Source organism: Rosa rugosa, chromosome 1 (assembly GCF_958449725.1).
Source record: "Rosa rugosa chromosome 1, drRosRugo1.1, whole genome shotgun sequence".
NCBI lineage: Eukaryota > Viridiplantae > Streptophyta > Magnoliopsida > Rosales > Rosaceae > Rosa > Rosa rugosa.
The window spans coordinates 53486619-53514219 of NC_084820.1; the positions used below are offsets into that span (position 1 = coordinate 53486619).

Genomic DNA, 27601 nt, shown 5'->3' on the forward strand with positions numbered 1-27601 from the left:
AATCAAATCTGCAACTAACTCTGCCAGCCTTGCACGTGAGAACACATCCTGCGCTTGACCCTGAATAATCCTGGAAATCAGGGTAGGCTGTACCGTGATACTTCCAAGGAAACTCCCATTCTCAACTCTTGGTTGTACAAGGTCAAATTCAGATGCAGTCTCCAACATAAGCCACTCCTGGACCATAACAGAAGCAACAATACCTCTGGGCTTCCTACTCAAAGCATCCGCCACCACATTGGCCTTTCCTGGATGATACTCCAAGGTGAAATCATAGTCCTTTATGAGTTCCATCCACCTTCTCTGTCTCATGTTCAACTCCTTCTGAGAGAACAGATACTTCAAACTCTTATGATCCGAAAAGAGTTCGAACTTCTCTCCATACAAGTAATGCCTCCAAATCTTCAAGGCAAAAACAACTGCAGCCAACTCCAAATCATGAGTGGGATAATTACGCTCATGCACCTTCAACTGTCTAGAGCCATAAGCGACAACACCGCCATGCTGCATCAACACACACCCCAAACCCTGATGAGATGCATCACTATAGATGACTAAACCACCACCGCTTGTGGGAATAGTCAACACTGGGGCTGTGGTCAATCTTCTCTTCAACTCATTGAATGCTCGCTCACATTTCTCAGTCCACACAAACTGAACATCCTTCCTGGTCAACTTGGTCAAAGCTGAAGCAATACTAGCAAATCCTTCAATGAATCTCCGATAATAACCTGCCAAACCCAGAAAACTACGTACCTCAGTAACTGTAGTGGGTTGGCCCCAGTTCATCACTGCTTCCACCTTAGAAGGATCCACAGAGACTCCATCCTTCGAAACTACATGACCAAGGAACTTAACTTCTCTTTGCCAAAATTCGCACTTTTCGAATTTCGCAAACAACTCCTTTTCTCTCAAAATCTGTAGCACAATCCGCAGATGCCTATCATGATCTTCCAACGTCTTGGAATAAACCAAAATATCATCCACGAACACTACCACGAACTTATCTAAGTACGGACTGAACATACGGTTCATCAAGTCCATAAATGCAGCAGGTGCATTGGTTAGACCAAAAGGCATGACAACAAACTCAAAGTGTCCATACCTGGTCCTAAAAGCAGTCTTAGGAATATCCTCGTCCTTCACCCTCAACTGGTGATATCCAGATCTCAAATCAATCTTCGAGAATACAGTAGCTTTCTTAAGCTGGTCAAACAAGTCATCAATCCTAGGTAAAGGGTACCTATTCTTAATCGTCACCTTGTTCAACTGCCGATAATCCACACACAACCTTAGTGAACCATCCTTCTTCTTCGCAAACACCACAGGTGCACCCCAAGGAGAAGTACTAGGTCTAATGAACCCCTGCTCAAGTAAACCATCAATTTGCTCCTTCAACTCTCTAAGTTCAGTTGGTGCCATCCGAAATGGTGCCATAGATACAGGTGCAGTACCTGGTATCACATCGATAGCAAAGTCCACTACCCTCCTTGGAGGTAACCCTGGTATATCCTGAAATACATCACTGTACTCGGAAACCACAGAAATCTCTGTCATAACCGCAGCACAACTCACTGACTCCACGTGAGCTAAGAATCCTGCCCTCATAGCAGTATCTGACCTAAGACACCGGTAACGAAACACTGGCTGTCCAGGTATATGAAATGACACTACCATTTCAAAGCAATCAATCATAGCATGATTTGGCCTCAGCCAATCAATACCCAAAATGACATCATACTTATGATCTGCTAACACAATCAAGGTCGCGGTAAACTCCTTACCACCAATCACAATTGGACATGCATCACAAAACATATCAAGCTCAAGGGAAACACCAAGTGGGGAAATAACACACAAGGGTCTAGCAAGAGGCCTAGGAGTCAAACCTAACATATCAACCACAGAACTAGATATGAAAGAGTGGGACGCTCCCGTATCAAATAACACCCTAGCAAAGAAATCAAATAAGGATAAGGTACCTTCCACTCCGGCATTCTGCTGACCAATAGCAAACACCCTAGCCTGCCCCTGAGGCAGTTGCCTCTGCTGATTCCCTTGTCCCCTACCCTGCTGGGTACAATCCTTTGAGAAGTGCCCCGTCTGGCCACATGTGAAGCATGCCAAGTTCTTAGGTTTCGTGCAAGCTCGAGCAACATGGCCCATCTCATTGCAATTGAAACACTTAGGGTTTGCCACCTGCCTATTAGGCGCAACCCTAGCAGGTGCAGCTGCAGCCCTAGCTGGCGCCTGCTGATTAGTCCTCTGTCTCTTCCAGAATCCACTTCGATTTCCAGATGCTTTACTGCTCCCCGCAATTGCCTTTCCCTTTCTTTGGAAATCTCTCTCAGCCGATTCCTGTTCCTGGAAAGTCAGGTTCTCCTGCTCAATGGCCATAGCCTTAGCGAAAATGAGTTCCACCGTCTTCAGTTCCAGAACAGCGACATCGCGCCGGATTGAAGCATTCAGTCCCCACTGAAACTTCATAGCTAAGCTCTCAGCATCCATCTGCCTTACAAAGCGGTACAACCTTGAGAACTCAGCCTCATACTCCCTCACACTCTTAGTCCCTTGGACTAACGAGACAAAATCCCTTTCCAATTGCTCCCTCACAGAAGGCGGAAAGTACTTCCTCCTGAACAGTTCCACAAAACCGTCCCAGGTCATGGTGGACACATCCATCACCCTCTGTGTGCCGTTCCACCACACCCGTGCATCGCCTTGGAGCATAAATGTGGCAATCTTCCTCTTCTCAATGTCGTCGCAGACGACCATCTCGAAGTAGGTCTTCATGTTCTCGATCCATTGATCTGCCAACATGTGATCCGTACCTCCCTGAAATGGGACTCCTCCCAACCTCGATATCTCCTTTGCCAACTTTGACAAACGAATGGGATCTACAACATTTGCGGCCTCCACAACAGGTGGAACAGGCAGCTCAACATTCGATGCCTCAACGTCATTATCGAATACCTCTTCAACAGGAGGAGGAATCCTGCCCCTACCTCGGGCTCTACCCCTGCCTCTGGGTCTACCGCGACCCCTAGCTCTGCCTCCTTGAGAATCCATCACCTAAGGAGCATAGCAACATGTGGTTAATACCTGTATAACTCTCAAACACAAGTATAAGTCAACGCTATGACTCAATCAACCACGATACTACGTCAGAGGATACAATTCCATCCCCTACGTCAATCTTGAGTTAAAACTAAAGGTCATCATTCCTCAAAAGTCTTTAACTCATAGAAGCTACATCTAGCTCCTAACCTTCATCCACTGAGCCAACACTACCCTGACGACTCACTACATACCCAATGACTATGTCAATACCGAAGAGCATCCGATGGGGATCCACTGCAGACGGGCCATCACTCGAGGAGTATTGACTGTCACCAAATATGTACCTTACGCTCTGATACCAATCTGTCACGCCCCTGATTTTTAACAACAATAAAAATCGATATATATAATCCCATAATTATACATGCGTGAATGTTCAGTCATCAATACAAATACCTGGAACATCTTTCCCTTAAAACAAGTACTTACTGATACACTGAACCATCCAAGTTAATATACACTCGCTCCACAGAGTTATATATTACAAAGATTTACGAATTTAAATTGTCATCACAAAATAAAACGTAAATGCTCCTCAGAGTTTACTGCATAGCGGAAGTCATATATTGGCAAAGCCAACAAAAATTGCTTCCTACCCGTTCTGCTGCCAACAAGCTCCTTCAGCTTCAGCCACGATTTTCCTGACCTGCAGGATTAGCCCCTACACCATAGAATGGTGCACCGGGGTTGCCAAACAACAAACCCGGTAAGCTTCTTCAAGCTCGTATGAGTAACTCATGAACATCAATCAACAACTCACGTCAATCTACTTAAGGAAACATGCCACCATGATTTCCTTCTAACATTCCATATCCTTTCCATAGAAAGGACAACATGAGTCACCGCTATGACCATGCCCTATTTGCTAACTTAACCATCAAGTAACAATTCAAGTCTCATCTAGACAATTAAAGAAGAATGCCATCAGAACTCTCCTTTAAGCTGCATACCTATGAGTCTCAAGCAACCTCGACCGTTACTCCCATAAGCTATCATGACAGACAGACTAGAGCTCTATTGAAATCGTAATCACTTGTCCTACCAAGGACGTGATTACCAACTTCCTGCCTTGGTCACCATCTGCGACCTGTCACCATCTGTGACATATGATTTCAGACCCCGTCTGATCATGAAATCAAACATCAAGGTCGCCATCTGCAACCTGTCACCATCTGTGACCTATGACCTTCAGACCCTGTCCGGTCTCAAAGTCGAACGTTAAGTAAGTCACACCTGACCTAAAACGTTACTAACATCTAATCTCGGCTTTCCTTATCCCTGCTCACCATCTGTGACTCTTGGTACAAAGACCAATACATTTAAATGAGTCACGCTTGACTCAAAAATGTAACATCAAACATCAATACATTTCAACAATAGAAAACATCTTTTTCCACAATATTGTTTCCATGAAAAGTCATATTCAACAATAATATAAGCATCATCATGCATATTATTCATCAAATACCACCCACAAGAATATATATATATCACGTAAATATATATATACGTAGTCATTCGCTCAGGAATGCCTACTAATACCAACTATAGTTTGCAGTTAAATAATTAACGCCAAAACAATAATGGTACTTCTGTTCATAAAGATCCTTGTGAGATTTACTCACCTTGAATTCCCGCTGCGTCTTCAACAAAGAACAAAGTGGTAAATCCGCCAATTAACCGTCCAAATACTTCGTCAAGTACCTAATCACAACGGTATCCACTTAGTAACGATTCACATTTGATTTAAATCCGAAACCCCTGTTTTGGACTAAAATCCCCAAAGTGGCGCCAATCGAGGCAAAACCACATCCGAGACCTCCCAAGGTCACCGGAACACTTCCATGATCGATGTGTCCAAACCACAAGTCGATCGGATACTCAAATCCTCACGGATTGAATAAATTTATCGATATGAAACGATAAAAATCATAACAAATTCATTCGAACTCCAAAACTTGCATATTATATATCGAAATGCTCGTATCAACGAGTAGAAGACATATAATACCAGAAACTGTCTCATACATGGACGGAACACCGCCGGAACGCCGCCACAGACGGAGGCGCACCGCCGCCGACCAAAACTCAATATTTCACAAAACTCCCAACATCAAAAAGCTCCATCTAAGCATGCTTGTGCCAACACATAACTAGCTCGAAGTCAGAAAACAACCATAAGGGATCGAAAACTACCTCACAAGCAGTGAACAGTAAACCCAACTGAGTTGATCGAGTTTTCACGTGTATCCTTCCAAACAACCACCACAGCTCGCACAAGGAGGCTGCTGCGAACTCCCCAGGCCAAGGTTGAAGCGCCGCCGACGTCGGAGCTGCGTTTTCCGGTCGGGTTGAAAAACCACGAACTGCACCGCCTTGCAGCGCCGCCGTGGAGGAGAATCGTCGATAGAGACCACCACAGAGACGACCGGAGCAAGGAGGCGAACCTGTCTGGAAAGTTTCGTCGCCGGAGACCGCCGCAGTCCGCCGGAAAAGTCGGGTCGGGTCGGCCGGGTCCGGGTCGGGTCAGTCGAAGATTTTCGTTTCTGAAGGGGTCGACCGAGAGAGAAGAGAGAGAAGGGAAAGGGTTTCCGGAAAAGGAAAGGGAAAAATGAAATAAAATTCTGATTTTCCATATTTATACTAAAACGGAAACTTCTTCCGATAGCCATAACTTCCTCATACGAACTCCGATTCCCACATTCCACATGTCCACGAACTCGTATCGACGCGCTCTACAACTTTCGTGAAGGAAGTTTTCCAAGAATCTCAACATATAAAAAGTCAAACTTCACACGACCCCCTAAACTGTGAAATTCAAATATTTATACGTACGAAAACCATTCCACTTCACATACAATCTACGAATAAAGCACAATAATAATTATTCGTACAACTGGTCCATTATTAATTACCAAAATTAAATAACAGAAATCCAGGTCATCACAACTGCTTTTAGATTCCAGGCCATGTGGTTCTCCCATGCTAAGTACTTTGAATTTGTCTCTACTACTTGGAATGCACTAACTGGTGATTTCTCTAATAAAATTAAAGCTCTCTCTGTGGCCCTTGCTCAATGGAACAAAGATGTTTTTGGTCACTTGTTTCACAGGAAAAGGAAGCTCTTGGCTAGAATTGGGGGTATACGGAAGGCTAGGGACAGACATGAAAATCCTTTCTTAATTAATCTGGAAGCTGATCTTATTCAGGAATATGAGGCCATCAGAGATCAAGAGAATTTATTCTGGAGGCAGAAATCCAGGGACAATTGGCTGCAAGGTGGAGATCGAAATACCAGGTTCTTTCATCTAACTACTCTTGTTAGAAGAAGGAAAAATAAAATTGAGGGTTTATTTGATAAAGATGGGAACTGGTTTATTGATTCTACAAGCATGAAGAATATTTCTGTTGATTTTTTTGTTGACTTGTTCTCTCTTAAAAATGATGAGGATATTAGATTCACCATCCCTTGGCTTTTCCCTGCTATTGATCAGATAACTTTAGACACCATAAGTAAGCCTATCACTTTGCTGGAGGTTAAAAACTTCTTATTTGCCATTGGTGGTCTCAAGGCTCCTGGTCATGATGGTTTTCCTGCCATTTTCTATCAGAATCATTGGCAAACATATTCTGGTGAAATTTTTAGAGTTGTTCATGAAGCCTTCAGATCCTGCAAAATTCCCCCAGGTTTGAATCACACTATCATTGCTCTTATTCCAAAAATTGATGGCCCCCAGCATATGGCCAATTTCAGACCCATCAGCTTGTGTACAACCATCTATAAGGTCATTTCTAAGATCATTGTTGCTAGAATCAGGCCTTTGATGCAGCACCTAATTAGCCCTAATCAGGTTAGTTATGTCTCGGGCAGGCATATTTCAGATAATATTATGATTGCTCAAGAAATGCTCTTCAAATTTAAAAGATCCTCTGGAAAGCTGGGATTTTTTGCTTGGAAAGTTGACCTCTCTAAAGCTTATGATAGACTGAGATGGGATTTTATTGAGATGGTCCTATATGAAGCCCAATTTCCTCAGCCTCTTGTTAAGCTAATTATGCACTGTATTACATCAACTAGCTTTCAGATTTGTTTTAATGATGAGCTAACTGATTCTTTTGTAGCTCAACGAGGCATTAGACAAGGTGACCCCCTTTCTCCCTACATTTTTGTTCTTTGCATGGAGAAGCTCTCACACCTCATCCAATCTAATGTTGATATTGGGAGTTGGAAACCTGTTAGAGCATCTCAATCTGGCCCTAAGATCTCCCATCTGTTTTTTGCTGATGATTTAATGTTGTTTGCTAAGGCTTCTTCTCTTCAGGCTTGTAAACTCAAGAAATGTCTTGATCTGTTTTGCTCCTTGTCTGGCCAAGCTGTTAGCTATGAGAAGTCCCTTATCTACTGCTCCCCTAACACTTGCAAGAGACCTGCTGCTGAAATCAGTAGAATTTGTGGTTCTCCCTTGACCAATGATCTTGGTAAATACTTAGGCATGTCCCTCATCCATTCCAGGGTCAATAAGCATACTTATGCTAGTATATTTGACAAGATTCAATGCAGGCTATCTAGTTGGAAAAGTAAAGTCTTGAGCATGGCTGGCAGACTCACTCTGGTGCAATCTGTTACTTCTGCTATTCCTAACTATGCCATGCAGACTGCCAAGTTGCCTGTGAGTTTGTGTGATAAAATTGATAAACTAAATAGAGATTTCATTTGGGGTGACACTGATGAGAAAAAGAAAGTCCATTTAGTTAATTGGGATATTGTCTATCAACCTAAGCAGTTGGGGGGCCTTGGTATTAAGAAAACTGCGGAGATGAATCAGGCTATGCTTGCTAAAGCCAGTTGGAGGATCTTTCAAAATGACACTGGTCTTTGGGCTTCTATGTATGCTGCTAAATATCTGCAGAATTCCAGTATTATTGATACAAGCTATAAACCCCCTCTTGACTGCTCCAGTACTTGGAGGAGTATCTCTCATGGTGCTGTGTTGTTAAGGAATTGCCTAAAATGGCGTGTTGGTGATGGCAGCTCAATTAAATTTTGGCTTGATCAATGGCTTCTTACTACTCCCCTCATCAGCTTGGCTCTTCCTACTGCTGACATTAACATCAATGCAACCATCAATGATTTCTGGACTGTTGATGGTTGGAACTTGAATCTTCTCTCCTCCATGGTCCCAGGTGATATTGTTAATCAAATTATTAATACTCCTACTGGTTTTGATAATTGTGGTTGTGACTCTTTAATTTGGGGAGCTACTTCTAATGGTTGCTTCACTGTCAAGTCCGCCTACAACTCTAAATTTGATTTTCCTAACCTTCAAAATCCTCAATGGACTGTTGTGTGGAAAAGCAATGTTCCTCCTAAGTTGAAAACTTTCCTTTGGGCTGCTCTCCATAGAAAGCTTCTGACTAATGTTCAAAGAGCTAGGAGAGGGTTTTCCTCCACCTCCTCATGTCCTATTTGTAAGGTTGCTGATGAAACTCTTCTTCACTTGTTCAGGGACTGTCCTAGATCTCTTGCTATATGGAAGGCCTTTCTTAAGCCATGAGACTACTTTTAACTCTTTTACTTTAGACTGGAATGGCTGGGTTGCTGAACAGTTGCATTGTCAGACTTTGATTCAGAAGAATATTAAATGGTGCAATCTGTTTGTTTTCATTTGCTGGTTTATCTGGAAATGGAGGAATAAGACTGTTTTTGATCCAAGTTTTATCATACCGGCGTGTCCTGACAAGGTGATTTGGAGCTATGCTAATGAATGGACTAGTGCTAATGTCAAGGTACATACTGATACTGTTTGCAGATACACTTTGCTTGCTTGGAAAAAAACCTATTGCCAATTATTACAAGTTAAATATTGATGGGACTAGGTCCTCATCCACTGGCAAAATTGGTGCTGGTGGTGTTATCAGAGATCAGATTGGCAATTGGATCACTGGATTCCAAGTGAATTTGGGAACTGGGGAAATCCTTGATGCTGAAGCTTGGGGCTTACTCTATGGTCTTAAACTAGCCTTGAACCTCCATATCTCTCACCTTGAAGTCGAGTCTGATTCTGTCATCCTTGTGCAACTAATGCAAAAAGCTGAATTCTCCCTCCATCCCCTTGGTTCTCTCCTCAAGGGCTGCTCAAATATTATGGATGCTATGGAAAATGCTCACCTAAACCCTATCTTGACGACATCTCTGCTGTTTCTAGAGCAAGGAGGAGCTCCTGCTCTAATTCTTAGCCTTTTTGTTGTTTTTGCTTGGGTCTTTTAGGCCCCGATTGTAACCAAAAAAAAAAAGAAAAAAAAAGCAAAACAATAATAAGAAGACTGGTAAGTAGTAACCGACAAACCAGTAAGGAGTAAAGGAGCAGCGGTCGCTATGGAGGCCACTGTGCATTAAGTGCAGGTAGAGAGACATGACATGATAGGCCGTCCCAGGTGTCCTTGTCAGGCCCAGGGGACACGTGTCCCTCCTCAAAGTTTTGTCTCACGAAAAGTCCATGGCCGGGTTAGTTGTCTTCGTGTCAGCACTGTCTCAGCTCACCATTTTCTGTCGCACACAGCCGGTGACGTCACCACAGTACGTGTACGTGTATACGTGTCCCCCAACGAGGTCCCCCAATGGGTAGAAGGCATTGAGGTTTCCACACACACAGAATCTCTCTCTCTCTCTCTCTCTCTCTCTGTTTGCGCCAAAACAAAAACAACCAAAGATAACAGCTTTAGGGAAAAGAGGAGAGGAGGGCTTCACTGACCACTGACTCAGGTTAGTCTTTGTTCCTTGGTAAGATTAACCCACTAAAGTTTTTCTTAGATTTTGTGTGATTTTTGTTTTCAATTTTTGTGTTGGGGAATGATAAAGATCATGTTTTTAATAGCATACCCAGATGATGATAAATGTCTTTGAGATGGTCAATTTGTGATGATTGATGTTGATTTGGGGTTGACTGTGTTTCTTGGGAGAAGGAGAAGAAATGTAACTGAGACCCTTTTCAGATTAGATTGAGATGGGTTGCCTTTAGATCCAGGAAAACCCAAGTTTTATGTGAAAAAAGCTTCCACCTTTTGCTGGGGGTTTTCTTGTGATTCATTAGGGTTGCTTTTCTGTCTTTCCTAGGTTCTTTCTCATGAACCCTCTGCTTTCTCATCTTGGGTTTATAAATAGAGTTTGGATTGCAGTCATTTTCATATGCTTAGGTGTATATTTGAGGGTTGGTGGTGAGGATAGGATTTCGGTCTCATGTGGCTGAGTCTTTGCCAGAAAGAGGAAGTGTTTCCTAAGCTAAGCTTTATAAGGAACTTAATTCACCTGTGAAGTCTTGAAATTTGTGTCATTGGGAGTTTAGATTCGTTGTTGCTGGTCAGATCTGATACCCCTTTTCGTTGTGCTCATGTTAAGCACGTAGCCCATCTTTGTTTGGTCATAGTGGTGCAGAACTGTGTTTATATCACTATAATTGTGAGAGAATTAGTGGATCAGTGATGTAATCTGCAAAGAGAGGGTTGTTGTCTAAACTTAAAAAAAAGAATCGTTAATTTACCGAGGGGGGTTTGGAGTGACTGTCGAAATTGTATGAAGACAAGGAAATTAATGGAGGACATGTCTCCAGCAGTTGCAGTGACACTTAGTTTAGGTAATACTGTGTGTGATAATTCCGCAATTGCAACCAATGTGGAGTTCGCATGGCTAAAGCTAGTAACAGACCCAGGAAATCTTTCATCGGATACCACTAAGGTGGTGCCTTTGGAGTTGATTTCAAATGGAAGTGGCAATGATACTAGGAATGAAATTAGTGTGGTAACCGTGCCATCACAAGACGATAACAATGGGGGAGCTGATGTGTTGAAGTTGCTGCCAAAGAATGGACACAGTTTGGTTATTAATGATTCCGTGGTTAAAGAAAGTGAGGAAGAAATCTTATCCTTTAGATATGATACTAATGGAATTGTTAGTGAGCAGTTGCTAACGTTAGAGTTGGGGTCTGAGATAAGCTTGACAGAGGTTGTGGAGATGGGAAATACTGGCGAGGGTCAGATTGTTGCAAAAGCTATTGTCTTGGTCGAATCTACTATAGGGCAAGTGCCTTCTGGTGAAGTCATTGTGGCAGCAGTAACTCCAGTTTCTGAGTTACCTGGTAAAACTGAATTAGCAGCCTCTACAGCAGTGGATTTGCAGTCAAACGGGGAGAAGAATGTTAGTAAAGCAGCCATCCGAAGTGTTTTTGAGCTGGACTGTATTCCTCTTTGGGGTTCCATTTCAATCTGTGGAAGAAGACCAGAAATGGAAGATGCAATTGCTGCTGTGCCTCAGTTCATTAATATTCCAATTAAAATGCTTATTGGCAATCATGTGTACAATGGAATAAGCCCAAGTTTGACCCACCTAACCAGTCATTTTTTTGGTATTTATGATGGGCATGGAGGATCTCAGGTATGTACCTTCTTGCATACATTTATTTTGTTCATTGAAGTTTAAAGTATATTCTCCTGCAACTGGATGTATTTCAGTAAATCTTTTAGGCTTATTATGTTTTCTGTATTTGTATGGTTCAATGATTTCAAAATGAATCCCAGGGTAGTGGAAAGGGATACTGGTAACTAATTGAAGCATAAGCTATACTAAACAAATTTTTTGATGGCAGTACATGCTTCTTTTCCTTAAATTGCTTCTTTTTTTTTTTTTTTTCAACCCCATTATTTAGATTTTTTTTTTCAACCCCATTATATAGATTAGGAAATTAGGAAATGACTATTTTCTTTCATGTCCATAATGGAGTACAAATATTTGGATTGAAATGTCCTTCCACTGAACGGATTTCAGAATCTGTTAACCTGATTGAAAGGACACTCTTGCAGGTTGCTAACTATTGTTGTGAACGGCTTCATTCAGCTTTGGCTGAAGAGCTTCAAATTATTGAGGATGATTTGACTGATGGAATAATGGGAGAAACTCAGCAGGTGAAGTGGGAGAAAGCATTCACTAATTGCTTCCAGAGTGTAGATGATGAGACAGGAGGAAAAGTCAGCAGAGGCATCACCGGAAGTAATGAGGATGCTTCTGGCTCCAGCTTTGAGCCTGTTGCCGCAGAAACTGTGGGGTCTACAGCTGTGGTTGCATTAGTCTGTTCTTCCCATATTATAGTTGCGAACTGTGGTGATTCAAGAGCCGTTCTTTGTCGTGGCAAACAACCAGTACCATTATCAGTAGATCATAAAGTAAGTGTGTTTGTGGAAGGCCTATTACTTGTTAGTTGTTAACAACTTAAATTTTATCTCTTATATAGAAACTGACCCTTTTATCTTGTTACTTCGTTACTTTTTATCAGCCAAACAGAGAAGATGAATACGCAAGAATTGAGGCTTCTGGAGGGAAGGTCATACAGTGGAATGGACATCGTGTATTTGGAGTTCTTGCAATGTCGAGGTCCATTGGTATGTCTATACTCTACCCCGTCATGCAATTGAAAAGAAAAGAGAAGAAATTGATATCATCTGTTCCTTTATGAGTTGCTTGAAATGTCTGAACAAATGCATGCATATATTGTGAGTAGTATCTCAGATTCAGAATGACTTTTTTTTCTTTTTAACCTTTTTCATTATACTACAGGGGATAGATATTTGAAACCCTGGATAATTCCAGATCCAGAAGTCATGATTGTCCCTAGAGCCAGAGACGATGAATTCCTCATTTTGGCTAGTGATGGATTATGGGATGTCATGACGAACGAGGAAGCATGTGAAGTGGCTCGAAGGCGCATACTGCTGTGGCACAAAAAGAACGGGGTTACTCCTCTGGCGGAAAGAGGCACAGGAGTTGATCCGGCAGCGCAGGAAGCGGCTTCATATCTTTCAACTCTTGCCCTCCAAAAAGGAAGCAGAGACAATATCTCTGTGATTCTGGTGGACTTGAAAGCTCATAGAAAGTTCAAGTGCAAATCTTGAATGAGGAAAGGTTTAGCCACATTGAATGGCCTTGGCTATTTTCTTATATCTAAGATAGATAATTATATAGAGATGGTGGTCTACTGATTTTCCTCATGGACTCTGTGTGTACAATTATAGAAATCTGTATGTACTATGTACTGTAGCAACTGTAATGCATTGGCATATTTGCTTTTTGTGTATTTTGCAACATTCTAGATACACAGTATCTGAAGATGTGCATTTTCAACTAGTAATGTAAATTTTATGCATTTTGCATTTTATTATCTGAATGAGCCCACTTTAGTTGTCTATTAATAGACTTATTGTGCGTGGAAATGATTACCACTTAGGTGACAATTGAAAAAAGTGTAGATTCTACCAAGATAAAAGAAAACCCACAGTGATCAGCAAATGTAGTGCATGTAGCAATATTCTTGTTAGAAAAAATAATCTAATGGTTTGGTTAGTGCCCTGAATAGCTGCAATTCCAACGAATTCTGTAAAATACATCACTATTTGAATTAGTGTGAGGAAGTATAACACTTAAACAAAGAAAGGTGCATCTTCTAGGCTTCGTTCAAATTAGTGTGAGGAAGATATAATACTTGCAGTTTGGGGATGTAAAAGTAGCAAGGGAATATGGAGTCCAGGCTCTCTTATTTTTTTTGCTGTTGATGCTCTGGATGCTACGGAAAGCATGGAATGAAGCTAGTTTGAGAGTGCGTTAAGAGTTGGCAATCTTAACAAAGCAAAATTTGCAGCCACTGTTACCACACATTTTAAACTTCCTAGTTCTTCAAATAACCATAGAAGATGTCAAGCTCAGATTTTCATGACACAAAGGAGCATAGGGCAATATGATTTAATAACTAGTTAGCTTAGCCAACAAAAGTGTATCGAAGAAATCAATATATAGCAACCACAAAAGGCAAGGCCATACTTTCATTTGATTACTGCTGCACAAGCACAGTAACATAAAACATACAAACAGAATGTAAAGGTCATGACATTTTCTGAGCCAAGTACCCGTATTCTTCCATGTGCCGTCAATCAATCACAATAAAAAAGATTCAACAAAGTAATCATCAATTGCGTCGCTTGCGCCTCACTGTTGGAAATTGGAGGGGGACAGGAAGGGTAACCGTTGATACGCCATTCTTCTTAGACACCTTGCAACCCAACTTCTCATAATGCGTCCTCAAAGTTGCAGTCCCCATTCTCAGATCCTTCGCTATGTCTGTCATACTTGTTTGGAATTCATCCGCAAAAAGAGTGAGCACCAAGACATAACTAATGAGAAGATTACTTTTCTCAGTTGATAGCCTCTTCGACACTGCATCAAACATGCTTGAAAATCTATCCCTTATAATGCCTGGGAATCTGTGGGCCTTTGCCGAGGAAAACCCATCCATGGAGTGGAGATCTTTGAACTTTATAAGATGCATAATATATGAGAAAATACAAGATAGCTTATACTTCTTGTCTTCATCCTACAACCATAGACAAAAAAAAAAATGAGTATTGAAAATGATAAGAAACACCATGATGTTTCAAATCACACTAGATAAACAAAAATATCATGGCTCCAGATCTCTAATGTTTTCCTTTTCTTATGCTAGTAGATTACACAACTTAATTGACATGAACACGCAACCATTAAGGGACAACATCAAAAACTGAACTTCACAGATATTAACCCTTAGTCAGCAACTCACCACACTAAAGAGGCTTAAGACTCATATCTTCACTACTGTTTGTATGCAGCAGATTAGTGGCACGGTGGTACCAGCCATTTTTGGGTTATACAATAATAGACATCTCCATGTATGTGATAATGGAAGGTATTGCAGGCAAAAATAGGTGAGAAGAAAGAAAGTGGATGAGTGTAAAAAATTGGTAACTACTGCAGTAAACCTAAGTTTTGATTCTTTTACCAAGCTTGTCTAATTCTTCGAACTTGTAATCTGTAATCAACTGAAAATGATTGGCTATTCAGTTCAATATGCTCTCCTAGAAACAAAATGGATAATCGGCCTTACATAGTAATGCAAACTATCAATCACATGCTACACTAGTTTAATGGTCATTAGAAGTGGAACTTCATAATTCACCTAAACACAACTGAAAATTAAACATTACAACTAACTTTCGAACCCTGACCTCAATCAGCTGCAGTTTATGGATCCGGTTGCAAACAAATGTTGGAAAAGAATTCTGTGAGATTTCTGCTCCACCTTCCAAAAGCTTATTAATATCTTGGAGGAATTTCCACTCCCCTGTGGTGATGATTTTATCCAGTGGATAAGCCTCCTGGGGAGTGGTGGCAGAAGCATTAAATGGTGGGGTATTGCGGTCTGTATGGCCTTCAGAAGCTTCAGTATCCTCCTTGTTTGTCATACCTTGTTTGATTGCATCCATATCATTTTGAGAATCAGGATCATCTTCTTGCTTCAAGGTCTGCATTTTTTTATTCTACAATGCCACAGAAGAAAAAATTTACAAACTAATGCTTTCAGTTTAAGTTATCATTGGACAGAGATTTTGAAATAGTCTCAATTGAAATATCATGAACCCCACATAGTTCTAGTTGATATCAAGTCCTTTCACAAATTTCTCCATTAAAATTTTAAACCATTAATAAAAAAGAATGAAATCAAGTAGAAAGGTACCGTCTGCAAAATACATAGCTACTGATCAGTATTGGTTTTTTTCGTTTTAAATTTTCTTCAATCCTTGGTCTTTTATTATTATATTCTCAATACTGCAAAGTAAGAAAAGCAGACATGGAGAAAACAAACAGTAATAATGGAATTTAGTACAACAGAAACATGCTCGTACACATGGGGTAGAGTTTTCCCTATCATTTTCCTAATATTTCATTTCTTTTCACTAAACAAGCACACTAAACATCATATAATGCACAAAATTTTGCACACCATAGTTTAAAGGAATATTTCTTTCACAATCATTAAAACCAATAAGTTGAATTCTATGTAAAGTATATAGACATCTAGTCACTGTTTCAAGTACAATTACAGTCCTACTATAATGTTTAGTAAATTTGAAATATTTAATCTTTTTTTTTTTTTGAACTACATTTCTAATTACGAACAGACACAATCAGACAAGGCACCTGTGACTGCACAAATGCTGGTGATGATCCCTTCAAAACTCCAAAAAAAAAAAAAAAAAAAAAAAGGGGTCTTACCTGCCGTATTGACTTCTTTGTTCCATAACGATTATGAAGGTCCATACGTTTTTCTGCCTTCTCATGTGCAGAAAGTTCTCCCATCGCTAAACTTGCAGGCTCCTTACCAGAGAAGTGAAGGCCTTGAATTTTTGGCTCCAATCTAAATATCTGAAAATTTGTATACCAAGTAAGTTCACAAGTATATCCTCACAATGACAACTTAAAGAAAAGTACTCAGTATACAACACAACACATGTTCTTCTATCCTTGAATTTTCAAGTAAGGTTCTTACTTTACTTCTCCACTCAAGACATGTCCATAGGTAAACTTCACACATTATACAGTGCATCATTAACCAACCAATGTAAATTAAATAGAGCAAAAGTTCATTTTCTCAGTAATCCTTCTAACTTGAAACAACTGCACTCACATAGCACCCAAGTAGTATACAAGTAAACCCAGCTACAAATTAAACAAACATGAACAAAACAAATTATTAAACCCTAAACCCACATTATATACATGGCAAAAGTTTCAGATAATTCAAGAAGTAATGGTCCAAAATTACCTTGTTGCTAGCAATAGGCACGATCTTCAAAGTCTGGGTGTCCTTATCAAGAATCCCAAGTCCAAAAGAGCAGAGCTCCCCAGCCTGAGCCTCACCAGCATAGCTAGTCCCAACAAAATCAACCTTAGCCTCCTTATTTGGGGTCACCACAACCTGAAGCCTAGTCCCACCTCTCTCCTTGTGCCTAAAGACCCCAACTTTGGTCGAATCCGGGTCTGGGTTCTGGGTCGGGTCGAACCCAGATGGGAAATAGCCCACCAGAGGTGGGATTCTCTCTGGGTTTCCCGGGATGACCTTGATGGTGGCTTGCACTGATTTGGGCTTCTCTGGGTTGCCTTCTGATGCGAGCTTCTTCCTCTTCTTGTGCTTGCGCGATGGCTCTGCTTTGGTTGCGGTCACTTGGGACCTGGTTTCTTCTGTGTCTGAATCCATTGGCTCACAAAAGATTAAAGCTTTTTGGGGGTTTAGAGCTATTTAGGGGGTTTTGGTAGGGTTTTTAACTCCATTTAAGACGCTGACGACGTGTCGTTTTTATGCCCCCACCACCTGACCTACCGTTCTTTTCCTTTTCGTCTAAAACTGTCAAAACTTTAAGAAATAGAAACAGTGGCGTAAATGGAGAGAGGAAGGTTCGTACTTTAAATACGGAGAAAATCACTTCTTACCAGAAAACCCAATTTGTTTTCATTCCTTGCTTGCTTGGCATCAGGAATTGCTTTTTCTATTAAAAGAAAAAGCTTAATCTGCTGATTGAGCTTCTCGGCTACTGTTGCTTCTGAGGTAAAATGTTCAGTCTTTTTTGGCTCAAGATTGGAAATTTCGAGTTGGGTTCGTTTCTGTTAGTTTTCTTGTTTTGATTTTTTAGCTGTGCTGGTGAACTTTCTACGTGTTTACAGTAATCTATGGTGTTTTGAATAAGGGAAGCCCAAATCTGGGATTGTTGAATTTTGGTCATAACTCTCCTGTACTTCTCAAAAGTTTCGTACTGTTACATTGTTTTCTGGTGAGGGATTTGCATGATCATTCAATTCAAAGTCTTCTCTGCAAAAACTAAAGGAAGGTTTCCAGGGGTGTTAATCACAATGCTGTTTAGACCTACAAAGCTCTTATGGTGTTCTTTATGTTTGTTTCGATCGAGTGTCTGTGGAATTGGATATATTTGATTGATTCTCAAGTTAATGTCTTTCCTGGGTGGTGCTAAAATCAAATATAGTTTGACTTCTGATTATGTTCTACTTTGAGTAGCTAAAGAAGAGAAGTAAAGATCTGTCATGATGTGTGCTAGTTGGCCCTCTTAAGTCTACAAGAGTAGTGGTGTTTTGGGGAACAATTGGATAGAGGTGGCTCTTCTTTCTTTCATTTTGGCATGGGTGCAACTGAGAATCAGAATTGATAAATCTGGGTATTTGCTACATATTGTATGGGGGAAGTTCTTAAGGAACTAAAGATATTGTGATAGTTATTTAAATGACAGGTCTATTTAATGCATCAACCGTATTACGTTCTGTATTTTGGCCGTTCTTTTACCTGTTGGAAATTCCACGATCAGTATAATATAAGTTTCAATCTCAGGCAGTTACCATTGGCAGTCACATGTCTGAGAGTGGAAATGATATTAATTACAAATTCTTTGTTAAGTCAAAGATCTTAATGCAGTTACTGTACCAGGTGTAGAATGTGAGTAGGCTTTAAATGTGATGATCAGATCATATTCAGGACCACTGTATCTCTTTTTAGCAAGCCAGACTCATCGTTCGATCAATATTTTCCTTGTTGGATGCACTATCAATACTCTAGGAAGGAGTTCTATGCATTTCTTTTGGTTGGAGGCATTTTCTTTTCTTTTGACCCCTTATCCATGTATAGCTTCTAAAGGTTTAGTATGAACTGAAAAGAATAACGATCTCTTGAGAGTAAATACTGCTTGAGTTATGATTAGCCCATATCAGATATCCAGGTTATACGGAAATGGGATGATATGTGTTCAAGACTTCAGGCTTAAAAACCAAAGTGATTATATGTGTCACATGATTAATAAGTATTTTGAGCCTCTGCCAATTATAACATGCCTGTTCTTTGTGGGAATATTAATTTCCACAACTATAGTGCCCTATATTTTATTCTCACTATCCTTTTTATATTGTCTTGGGTGACTTGTGCTGTTTACATTTTAAGCATATATTTCAGCATATCTTCACTTGTGTGATAAAATGGATTCTTCATGTAACAGTTACCTTTGGGGCAGAGAGGAGAACTGAGGGATTGTCTTTGGGACACATGGATCAGAGTACGGAACCCCTCCTTGATGCTATTTTTATTCAATATTCTATGCATGGTAGCAGGAACATGTAGAAAGTTTCTATGATACCAACTTCTGCACACACATCCAAGCACCCACCTTCCGTTGTTTTGTACACAAATATCTAGGTATCAGTTTTCTTTGTAATTTCCGATTGGAATGGTGTTGTCTGCTTAGTTATTGGTTTTCAAGATTCAACATCAGTTGGCATAAAAACTATAGGGAGATCTCCTTATGTAGGTTGCTAGGTTGCTTAGTTCTCTAAAACTGCAAAGGTCCTTATTTACGGGTTCACAGGTCAGACCATTCACTGAAAATATTTTTTGGAAGACAACTAGAAGTCCTTAACATCGAGGAAATTTCAAACTTGCAACTTTAGAATTCATTATGTCTTCATTTTATCCAATATTCTCGTTGGTGATTAAGCTTGTAAAAAAAAAAAAAAAAAAGAGTAATAATCAGTTTTTAATAATTTATGGCAAGATGTTCTTGGATTACTTTCTGACAGTGATTTTGTGGGCACAGGGCTCTCAACAGATGCAATGAACCATAAGAATGGCAACTATGTTCGTATCGATGGTCCAGAGGACCCAGAGTTGGGAATGTTTGACAAACCCCTTCCTTTTTGTGGTTGTGGAATTGGATGGTTTTCGTGAGTCTTCCTGCTTTCACTGTCTTTGTATCCTCTACTTCTTGTCTCTCCTTCTCTCATGAATGGACCTTTTGCAGACTTCTGCTTGGATTTGTATTCCCAGTGATGTGGTACTATGCTGCATTTCTCTACTTTTATAAATATTATGATAAAGACCCAAGGGAACGATCTGGGCTTGGTGCTTCGGCAGTAGCTGTAAGTTTATGCTAGATTGAAGTTGAATCTATTTGTACCCGTCTTCTTCTCACTGCACCCATGCGAGATAGTGTGATACTCATGTTGCTCTTATTCATCCAGGTTTGAAAGATGAAAAAAATAAAAAGGATTATTGTTTCCTCTTCCCCTTCTCCCCGGAACCCTGGTTTTTCTTTTTTCTATTTTTAAATGTTTGCAGGCCCTGGCACCACCTTGTTATGGCTGTATGGGACTGTGGGTGTTGCCTGGACCAGTCAATTTTTAATATTTAAAGTTACCAGAAATTAAAGAATATGAGAGGTTAAAATTATAAACTTTTGAAATCTTTTAGTGTGAGGGTATGATGGGCATACAAGATTCTGGAAATAGAACCCCAAATTAAGTTGTACTCTGTTATGGATTTAACAGTTCCCTTCTCAAATCTTCCTTTTGTCTACAATATTTTGGTTAGTTTTACATTTGAGTGCGCTTCCCTTGCTTATGTTTCTACATCCATGATCATAATGTGATAGAGAGACCTCAGTATGTGAATCTTCAGTGTAGTGAGGCTGGCATACTTTAATTAGCTAAAGCACCATGTAGCATTACTCACTGTCTTAGGGACTGGCCTTATTCTTATGCTTCCTTGTTGGCTGATAACCATGTTGTGCATTAGTGAAATATCTCTTACGTATTGAACTATGTACGTATACCTAAACTACTTTGTAGTGATGAAGATTGTGCTCCCCCATCACCCTGTCACTGATCACAAACGTTGTGATTGTTGTTGCAGGCTTCGGTTTGTACAGTTGGTGTTTTGATAGCCGTGATAGTCATTGTTATCAAATCCTTGCATCCATAACATTGGCATCATATAAATATCCCAGTGCTGATGATGTTCAGATCAAGCGTCCTCCTGTAATCAAATCACGGTCAACAAGAAAAATTGGCATTATGGAATGCTAGGGGTACTGGTTTCTGAAGAATTTCAGGTTTACGTGTGATAGTTTGCACGATGCAAACCGTGTACAGTAGCATGCTACAGCTTAGCTCCCCTTAGTAGGGTATTGATGTACAGAAAATATTGTAGAAAAATAGTACTTGCACCAACCTTAGAGAGAAACTTTCATTTGACATGCTTGCATCTGTGAAGCAACTGAAGTCAAGTGCTAGAGGCTGCAACTTAGGTTTGGTCCCTGTTTAAATAATATTTGGTCCATGGTTAATTATCAGCAAGTAAGAATTTGATTCCATTCTTTATTTTCCTTCTGTGCCTTGACGTATTTTCATAGTCAATTAGGAGCTTAGGATACGAATCTGTCTTGAAAATGTTGCTTCTGTTTGATTGCAAGCTCCTACAAGACCTCGATTTTGATCGAGTTATTCTTCAGTTTGCCACTTTCTTTGAGCTATTGGAAGTCCTGCACTATGAGGTATACAGAAAGGTATACTTCTGTTTTAATGATCTGGTGGTTTTGCCCTTTCTTCAGTTTCTTGTTTATTAGTCAATGCAAAAAAATTTCTATCCAAAGTAATAGTAACTTCTTTGGGATGATCTGCTTTTCACATGTATTACATGCAGAATTATAATGGCGTTTGGCTTTCAGAATCGATAAAACTGATCTGTCGTTATACCTAATCCCTTTACCTTCATCACCAACTTCACTTGTGCCCCATTTATACATAAAATATCATGGTCGGCCGGTCTGAACACCCTTTTCTCTTTTGGATGGGGCATGACCGATGCTTTTCAACATCAATGGGACAGTGGCGCTATAAACAAAATGAAATGATTCTGGTGGTGGTCAAAGACCTTTTCACCTTGTGAAGAAAAAATAGTGATACAGATTTGAATTATCTAAACTATAGTTGTGATACGATACACAACAACTCAGCGGATAGCTCAGAGATGCTAAAGCTTATAACCTACAAATGTGAATGTGAAAGTTCATGTTTGCGTTTGTGTGGAAATTAAGTCCCATTTAGCAATTTCAATTGCGAAAACTTATTGGTGTTAAGATATATTTTGGGTTTCCTCACCTTATTGTAATAAAATTTAAGTATGTCACGTTTCGAAGTACCAACAAAAAAAATCTCTCCGTCTGGTGTGTCTCCCATTTCACCTTTATTTTTATGTAATTCACCCTACATTTTGACTAGAATCAAAACTAGCTTTTCACATTGCGTATACAGCATTCACATTATTTTTAATCCAGCAGCATATACCCTATAATATACCATTTAGCCTGAGTGCTTGAACAAAACCATTGATACATCACGTGCTTGGAATCCCTCCTCTGGCAATAAGAGCTGTTACTCTGACGCCGAAAGAAGCCTTGTTTTGGAGGGACTCCAGACTTACCATCGTCTATATCATACCCATGCTGTCGTCTACTGAGGTCCAGTATCTCCTTCCTACCTGATCTGTATGAAGAAAAAGATGAAAAAGAAAATAAAACTTATTGAGGGTCGTCTTTTTTAATTTTTGACAGTTTTGATTTTCATGCAATGTAAGGCAGCCTCTTTTTCAGCGGGTTGAAAGTTCAGTTTATGCCACCCAGCTGGGATAGACAGTGTCTTCAAACACAAGTTAGTGTGTTTGCAAGCTGTACTTGCTACTTGTTCTTCTTGCAAAACCCGGGTCAACCTGGATTTGGGGCAAGAGTGTAAGGCACCTCCCTATTTTTACTCAAAATTAGATCTCCTACTTTCATTTAAGAAATAAATGGTATATATTTTTAGAAGAAAAATTATTAACTCTTAGTTTGAAAATTGCTACTTAGGCTAGAAAACTAAGGTCGGCCACACACGTCACGCGTAATGTAGGTCTAGCCATTTAAGTAAGATGATACGAACGAAGTGAATAAGTACAAATCAACCCAACAATTTATTAGATAATTCAAACTTAAAATCTCCTCCAACCAAACGAATACCATGTTAATCCTCTTTGAGAAGATTATGTTTCGTGGATTGAAAAATCTTGCCGAGCAAAGTTTCCGAGTAACTTGTGCCTCTCTATTGGCAAGGTACATTGCCAAAATAGTTTAGTGGGATTTCAATTGTAGCTAAATGAGAACAAAAACACTATGCCCTGGCCATTTCCAAGACCAAAAAGTCCAAAATCCATGCCTTTCTTGCGGCCAAAGCTTGCTACAGTACTTCCCCATGAAATTCTTGATATATACTATATAAAAAAAAGGGAATTGCTTTTAGAGACACAACAAAATAGATGATACATAGTACTTGGGGGAGACTTGAGAGGAGCCTCAATAAGTTTCTATAAGCCAATGCACTTATGCACGTCACTCATCCTAGAGTATTCTATTTCAAAGTTATGTCATTTTCTTCTTTTCTTGTATAATGATTGCGCTCATACGCGGAATGTGTATGAGTGTATGACCATAAAAAAATTCCAAGAAAAATCTCAATCATAGAGCACATGGTTTTACTCTCTCTTTCTCTGCATGTGTTACAAAAACAAACAATTTGGTTTCGCTGTCATTCGAGCAATGACAGGCAGCACACAACTTATGCTTCTCTTATTATATAACCCGCAAAAGCTAAAGCAAAAAAAACAGCACCAGAAGCAAAACCACACCATTATTCTCTTCTTTCTCACAAAAGCTCCCAACTTTCTTAACCAAAGCCAAAACGAACAAGAACCCAGAATTTCTCATGGAAGAAGACGAAGATATGTCTCCACCTTTCTGGCTCCGGCAGCAACCCAACACTCCCCGCCGCAGCCTCCGCCGCTCTACATCCTCTCTCCTCTTCAGCTCCGGCGCCTTCATCCTCCTCCTCCTCCTCGCCGTAGCTCTTGCCTTCATATTTATCATAGTCCCATCTGTGCATTCCTTTACTTCTCAGATTTTCAGACCCAACACGGTGAAGAAGAGCTGGGACTCCCTCAACTTTGTCCTCGTCCTCTTCGCCATTGTCTGCGGCTTTCTAGGCAGAAACACCGCCGGCAACGACGACGACGGCGATCGCAGCGGCGTTCCGGCTACTGCTGCTGCTGCTGCTCAGCCGCAAGAGGTGGTCAAATCAATCCCGTCCACGCCGCGTCAGTGGTACGAGTATTCAGATCCGACGGTGTACAATGATCGTGTTGTTAACAGAGTGGGCTCCATGAGAAGCAGCAGCTCGTACCCTGATCTCCGACAAGACTCCGAATGGATCGCCAGAGATGACAGGTGGCGATTCTACGACGATACCCACGTCAGCAACTACCGGGTTCCCGACTCCGATCAGGTCCGGCAACACCGCCGTCGGGCGTCCTGGCACGAAGCATATGGATATGATGCGAGTCGCATCAAGAATATTCCGGTGGACACTTATGTGATCCGTACGGAACAAGCTTCTCCATCATCTACACCAACATCCGAGGAGTCTGTTGTTCTGCCGCCGGTATCGTCGCCTTCTCCGCCGTTATCTCCGCCGCATGAGGTGGCGCCTCAGCCGCGGAAGTCGAAGAGGACGTACCAAGCTGTTGGGGAGAAAGAGAGCAGAAATGATGATTCGGATGTGAAGAGTAATTTCCGACAGCCAGCGCCTGTACCGGCTTCACCATCGCCGCCGAAATGGGCGGCGTTGCCGGAATATGAAGAGGTGGAGAAAAAGAGAGGGAAGAATGTGAAGAAGAGAGGAGTTGCCACTACTAAAGAGTTCTTGATAACTTCACTGAGGAGGAAGAAAAAGAAGCAGAGACAAAAGAGTCTCGAAAATTTCGAAGCTCTACTCAACTCTGCTGCGGCTTCTTCTTCAATGCCTCTACATCCTCCGCCGTCGCCGCCACCTCCGCCACCCCCACCGCCGCCGCCACCATCAGTCTTCCACAGCTTGTTCCAATCAAAGAAACCAAAACCCAAAAAATCTCATCACTCAAATTCACAGCAACCGCCGCCGCCTCCATCGCCGCCGGTCACTTCCGCCACTCGATTGTCGAGAAACAAGGCCCAAGTCAGGCCCATGATGACGGCTCAGAAGCCGCCATTGCCGGTCAAGGTTAAGAGCTCCAACATTATAGAAGATGATAATGCAAACAGCGGAGGGGACTCACCACTAATGTCACGCATTCCTCCGCCGCCGCCATTGCCGCCGTTCAGAATGCCGGAGCTGAAGTATGCTGTGCACGGCGATTTTGTTAGAATCAAAAGCAACAACAGCTCAAGAAGTGGGTCGCCGGATTTAGATGACGGAGGTGAGGATTCGCCGACCAGTGAGACTAGCCCATTGAGTGGAAATGAATCGCCGGCAAGACCCATATTCTGTCCGAGCCCAGATGTGAACACGAAAGCTGATACCTTCATTGCGAGGTTCAGAGCTGGTCTGAGGTTGGAGAAGATCAACTCTGTGAATGAGAGGAGGTCTAATTTGGGCCCGGATTCGAGGGAAGGATGAGGCCCATTAGGCCCAAGTTGAGGTTACTCGGTTATGGATACATTGAGGTTGAGGATATGGTAGATATGTTTATATGAGTTGAGTTGAGTTGAGTTGTTTACTTGTTTATGGAGTTTTCTAACATATACAAACAGTATACACAATATTTAGTTCTTGGAGGTACAATTCTTTCATTTTATTTTGTGAGCCTGGGAATTTGGATTTCATGATTGTCAGACTTTGTATGGAATTCATTAGTTTTTATATATTAATTTGTTTATGAGTAAATTTGATACCAATTTTTTAATTTGAATTTTGATATATATTCTTTATACAATACATGCTCGACTATATGAGAGCGAATAATAATGGTAACCTTCGTTTATAATAAATGAGAGATCTTTACATATACAATAGTTTTTCTCTATAAAATTGGAATACACGATTAATTACATACTCTAATTAGGTGTGTCATCATATTTATTTCTTAAGAGGTAAGAAGTTTTTGCTAACATAATTCATTTGATTAAACAACGAGCTGTATATGTTGAAGTGGTTTTCTAGGCTTCATGTATTAGTTATGACTTGTGAATCCCACAAGCACGTAATGTTTCTACAAAGTCGCATCAAAAAAAATGTTTTACAAAGTCGTCTGCAAGTGAGATAGGCTGGAAAAACCTCAGCAAACACAGAAAGATGTGCAGAGGTGAGAGAGGGAGGAGAGCGAGCGCAGGAAGAGAAAGATAAGGACAAAACGGTCTTTTAATTTAGCGGCTCGGCTCGAACCAGTATCGTTACTAAACCGATGAACAGTGTCGATCTGGTTTAATATATAGTAAATGATCGATGACTGATGCTGCCGTAATTTATGCAACCAACACACAAAGCTAGGTTGACAACGGAAGTTTTCAAGAGCTGAATAGTTTGTTCAAAAGAATTAGTGACCTTAAGAAATAACAGCTAACAATTAAGGCGGCTGTAATTATATATCCCAAACTAATTTATATCCTTTTCTTGCTTTTAGATCAAGGCTAGAACCAACCCAACTTGTGATTTGTAAAGCAAGAAAACCAACCCGTTTATAATCCATGCTTATTAGACACATTGTTTCTGTGGTAGAGAACAGTGGTCAACAACTTGCATACCTAGATAAGTTGTCTACAGGCTGCGCGCAACTCTTGGCAATCATATGTAGAAGTAAACTAGAAGCAAAAGAAACTTGATTAGAACTTAATTATCATATAAATTTGTTGTTTTTGGTTTGACCAAGAACTTGAACAGCTAAATTTGCAACGTAATTAATGACCAATTAAGTATGGTTTATAAATGATGCTTACCAATGGTATATATACGAATTAATTACCAAGTTAGCATCGTTGTAAATGTTGCTTAAGCATATGATTCAGAAGTGAAATAGGTAAACATTAAATTATATAAATGACGGAAAATATTCATTTATGTTGCCCGCAATTGAAGCTCGATGCATACCGGCTCGTGTCCACGAGCCGGCCAAACAACCAACAAACTCTCCCAATGCTGACCCCTATTTGATTGTTGTGCGGAAGTGGCAAATGAGTCCCACACACGGATCTAATAATGCCGATACTCCCCCCACTTTAGTCACCCGGTGCAGAACGGGTATGGGGTTTTAATACAAAAGGTCTCGGCATTAATGTTTGTGGTATCATTCCTTATAACCTAAGGATGACTCTGAAAAAGAGATATTTGGCTAGAATAGATTTTCATTCATTCACGGTGAATAGATATACAAGGAGTGACTCCTAATTACAAGGTAACTATTCCTACAATCAAGCTACAGCTACAATTAAGGAACTACAACCAAGGAATACAAATATTCACAGATATACATAGATCATGCTTATCTCATACGGAAGATATGCAAGATTAACTTTCTAACACTCCCCCTCAAGTTGGAGAGTGAATATCTCGAACTCCCAACTTGCGAATCATAGGAGTAAAAATCTCCTTTCCCAAAGCCTTGGTTAAGACATCCGCCAATTGATGTGTAGAACTGACAAATTTTGTAGCAACTGAACCATCTTGGATTTTATCTCTGATGTAGTGGCAGTCCATCTCAATGTGTCGAGTTCGCTCATGGAAAACAGGGTTTGCTGCAATGTGCAATGCGGCTTTATTATCACAATATAGCAAGGCGGGTTCCTGATGCATCACTCCTAAATCTCTGAGAAGATATCGAAGCCATGTTAACTCACAACAAGCACCGGTCATGGCTCGATACTCTGCTTCAGCTGAAGAAAGCGACACCGTTTTCTGTCG

General features: G+C 40.6%; 4 protein-coding genes across 5 annotated transcripts; 3 read left to right on the plus strand and 1 right to left on the minus strand.

Moving 5' to 3' along the window:
- The first annotated feature begins 9808 nt into the window (after positions 1–9808).
- Positions 9809–13325, plus strand: LOC133725452 (protein phosphatase 2C 16-like). The gene is made up of 4 exons (XM_062152719.1): positions 9809–11548; positions 11974–12333; positions 12444–12549; positions 12725–13325. Exons 1-4 carry the CDS (start codon positions 10691–10693, stop codon positions 13057–13059), a joined length of 1659 nt encoding a protein of 552 aa, XP_062008703.1. The 5' UTR covers positions 9809–10690; the 3' UTR covers positions 13060–13325.
- A 564-nt stretch (positions 13326–13889) lies between these two features.
- Positions 13890–17281, minus strand: LOC133725453 (DNA-directed RNA polymerase I subunit rpa49). The gene is made up of 4 exons (XM_062152720.1): positions 16800–17281; positions 16250–16399; positions 15202–15513; positions 13890–14531 (listed from the first exon to the last, which is right to left on the minus strand). The coding sequence occupies exons 1-4, from the start codon at positions 17229–17231 to the stop codon at positions 14127–14129; spliced, it is 1299 nt and encodes a 432-aa protein (XP_062008704.1). The 5' UTR covers positions 17232–17281; the 3' UTR covers positions 13890–14126.
- Positions 17282–17405: 124 nt separating this feature from the next.
- On the plus strand, positions 17406–21184 carry LOC133725454 (large ribosomal subunit protein eL20z-like). Of its 2 annotated transcripts, XM_062152721.1 has the most exons (5): positions 17406–17579; positions 19030–19086; positions 19624–19750; positions 19828–19945; positions 20718–21184. In XM_062152721.1, the coding sequence occupies exons 2-5, from the start codon at positions 19077–19079 to the stop codon at positions 20784–20786; spliced, it is 324 nt and encodes a 107-aa protein (XP_062008705.1). In that variant the 5' UTR covers positions 17406–17579; positions 19030–19076; the 3' UTR covers positions 20787–21184. The 2 variants fall into 2 exon arrangements, with proteins under 2 accessions (XP_062008705.1, XP_062008706.1); XM_062152722.1 differs by lacking the exons at positions 17406–17579; positions 19030–19086 and adding an exon at positions 19099–19226.
- Positions 21185–23481: 2297 nt separating this feature from the next.
- Positions 23482–25482, plus strand: LOC133725455 (uncharacterized). The gene has a single exon (XM_062152723.1). It carries the CDS (start codon positions 23600–23602, stop codon positions 25322–25324), a length of 1725 nt encoding a protein of 574 aa, XP_062008707.1. The 5' UTR covers positions 23482–23599; the 3' UTR covers positions 25325–25482.
- Positions 25483–27601: the final 2119 nt, after the last annotated feature.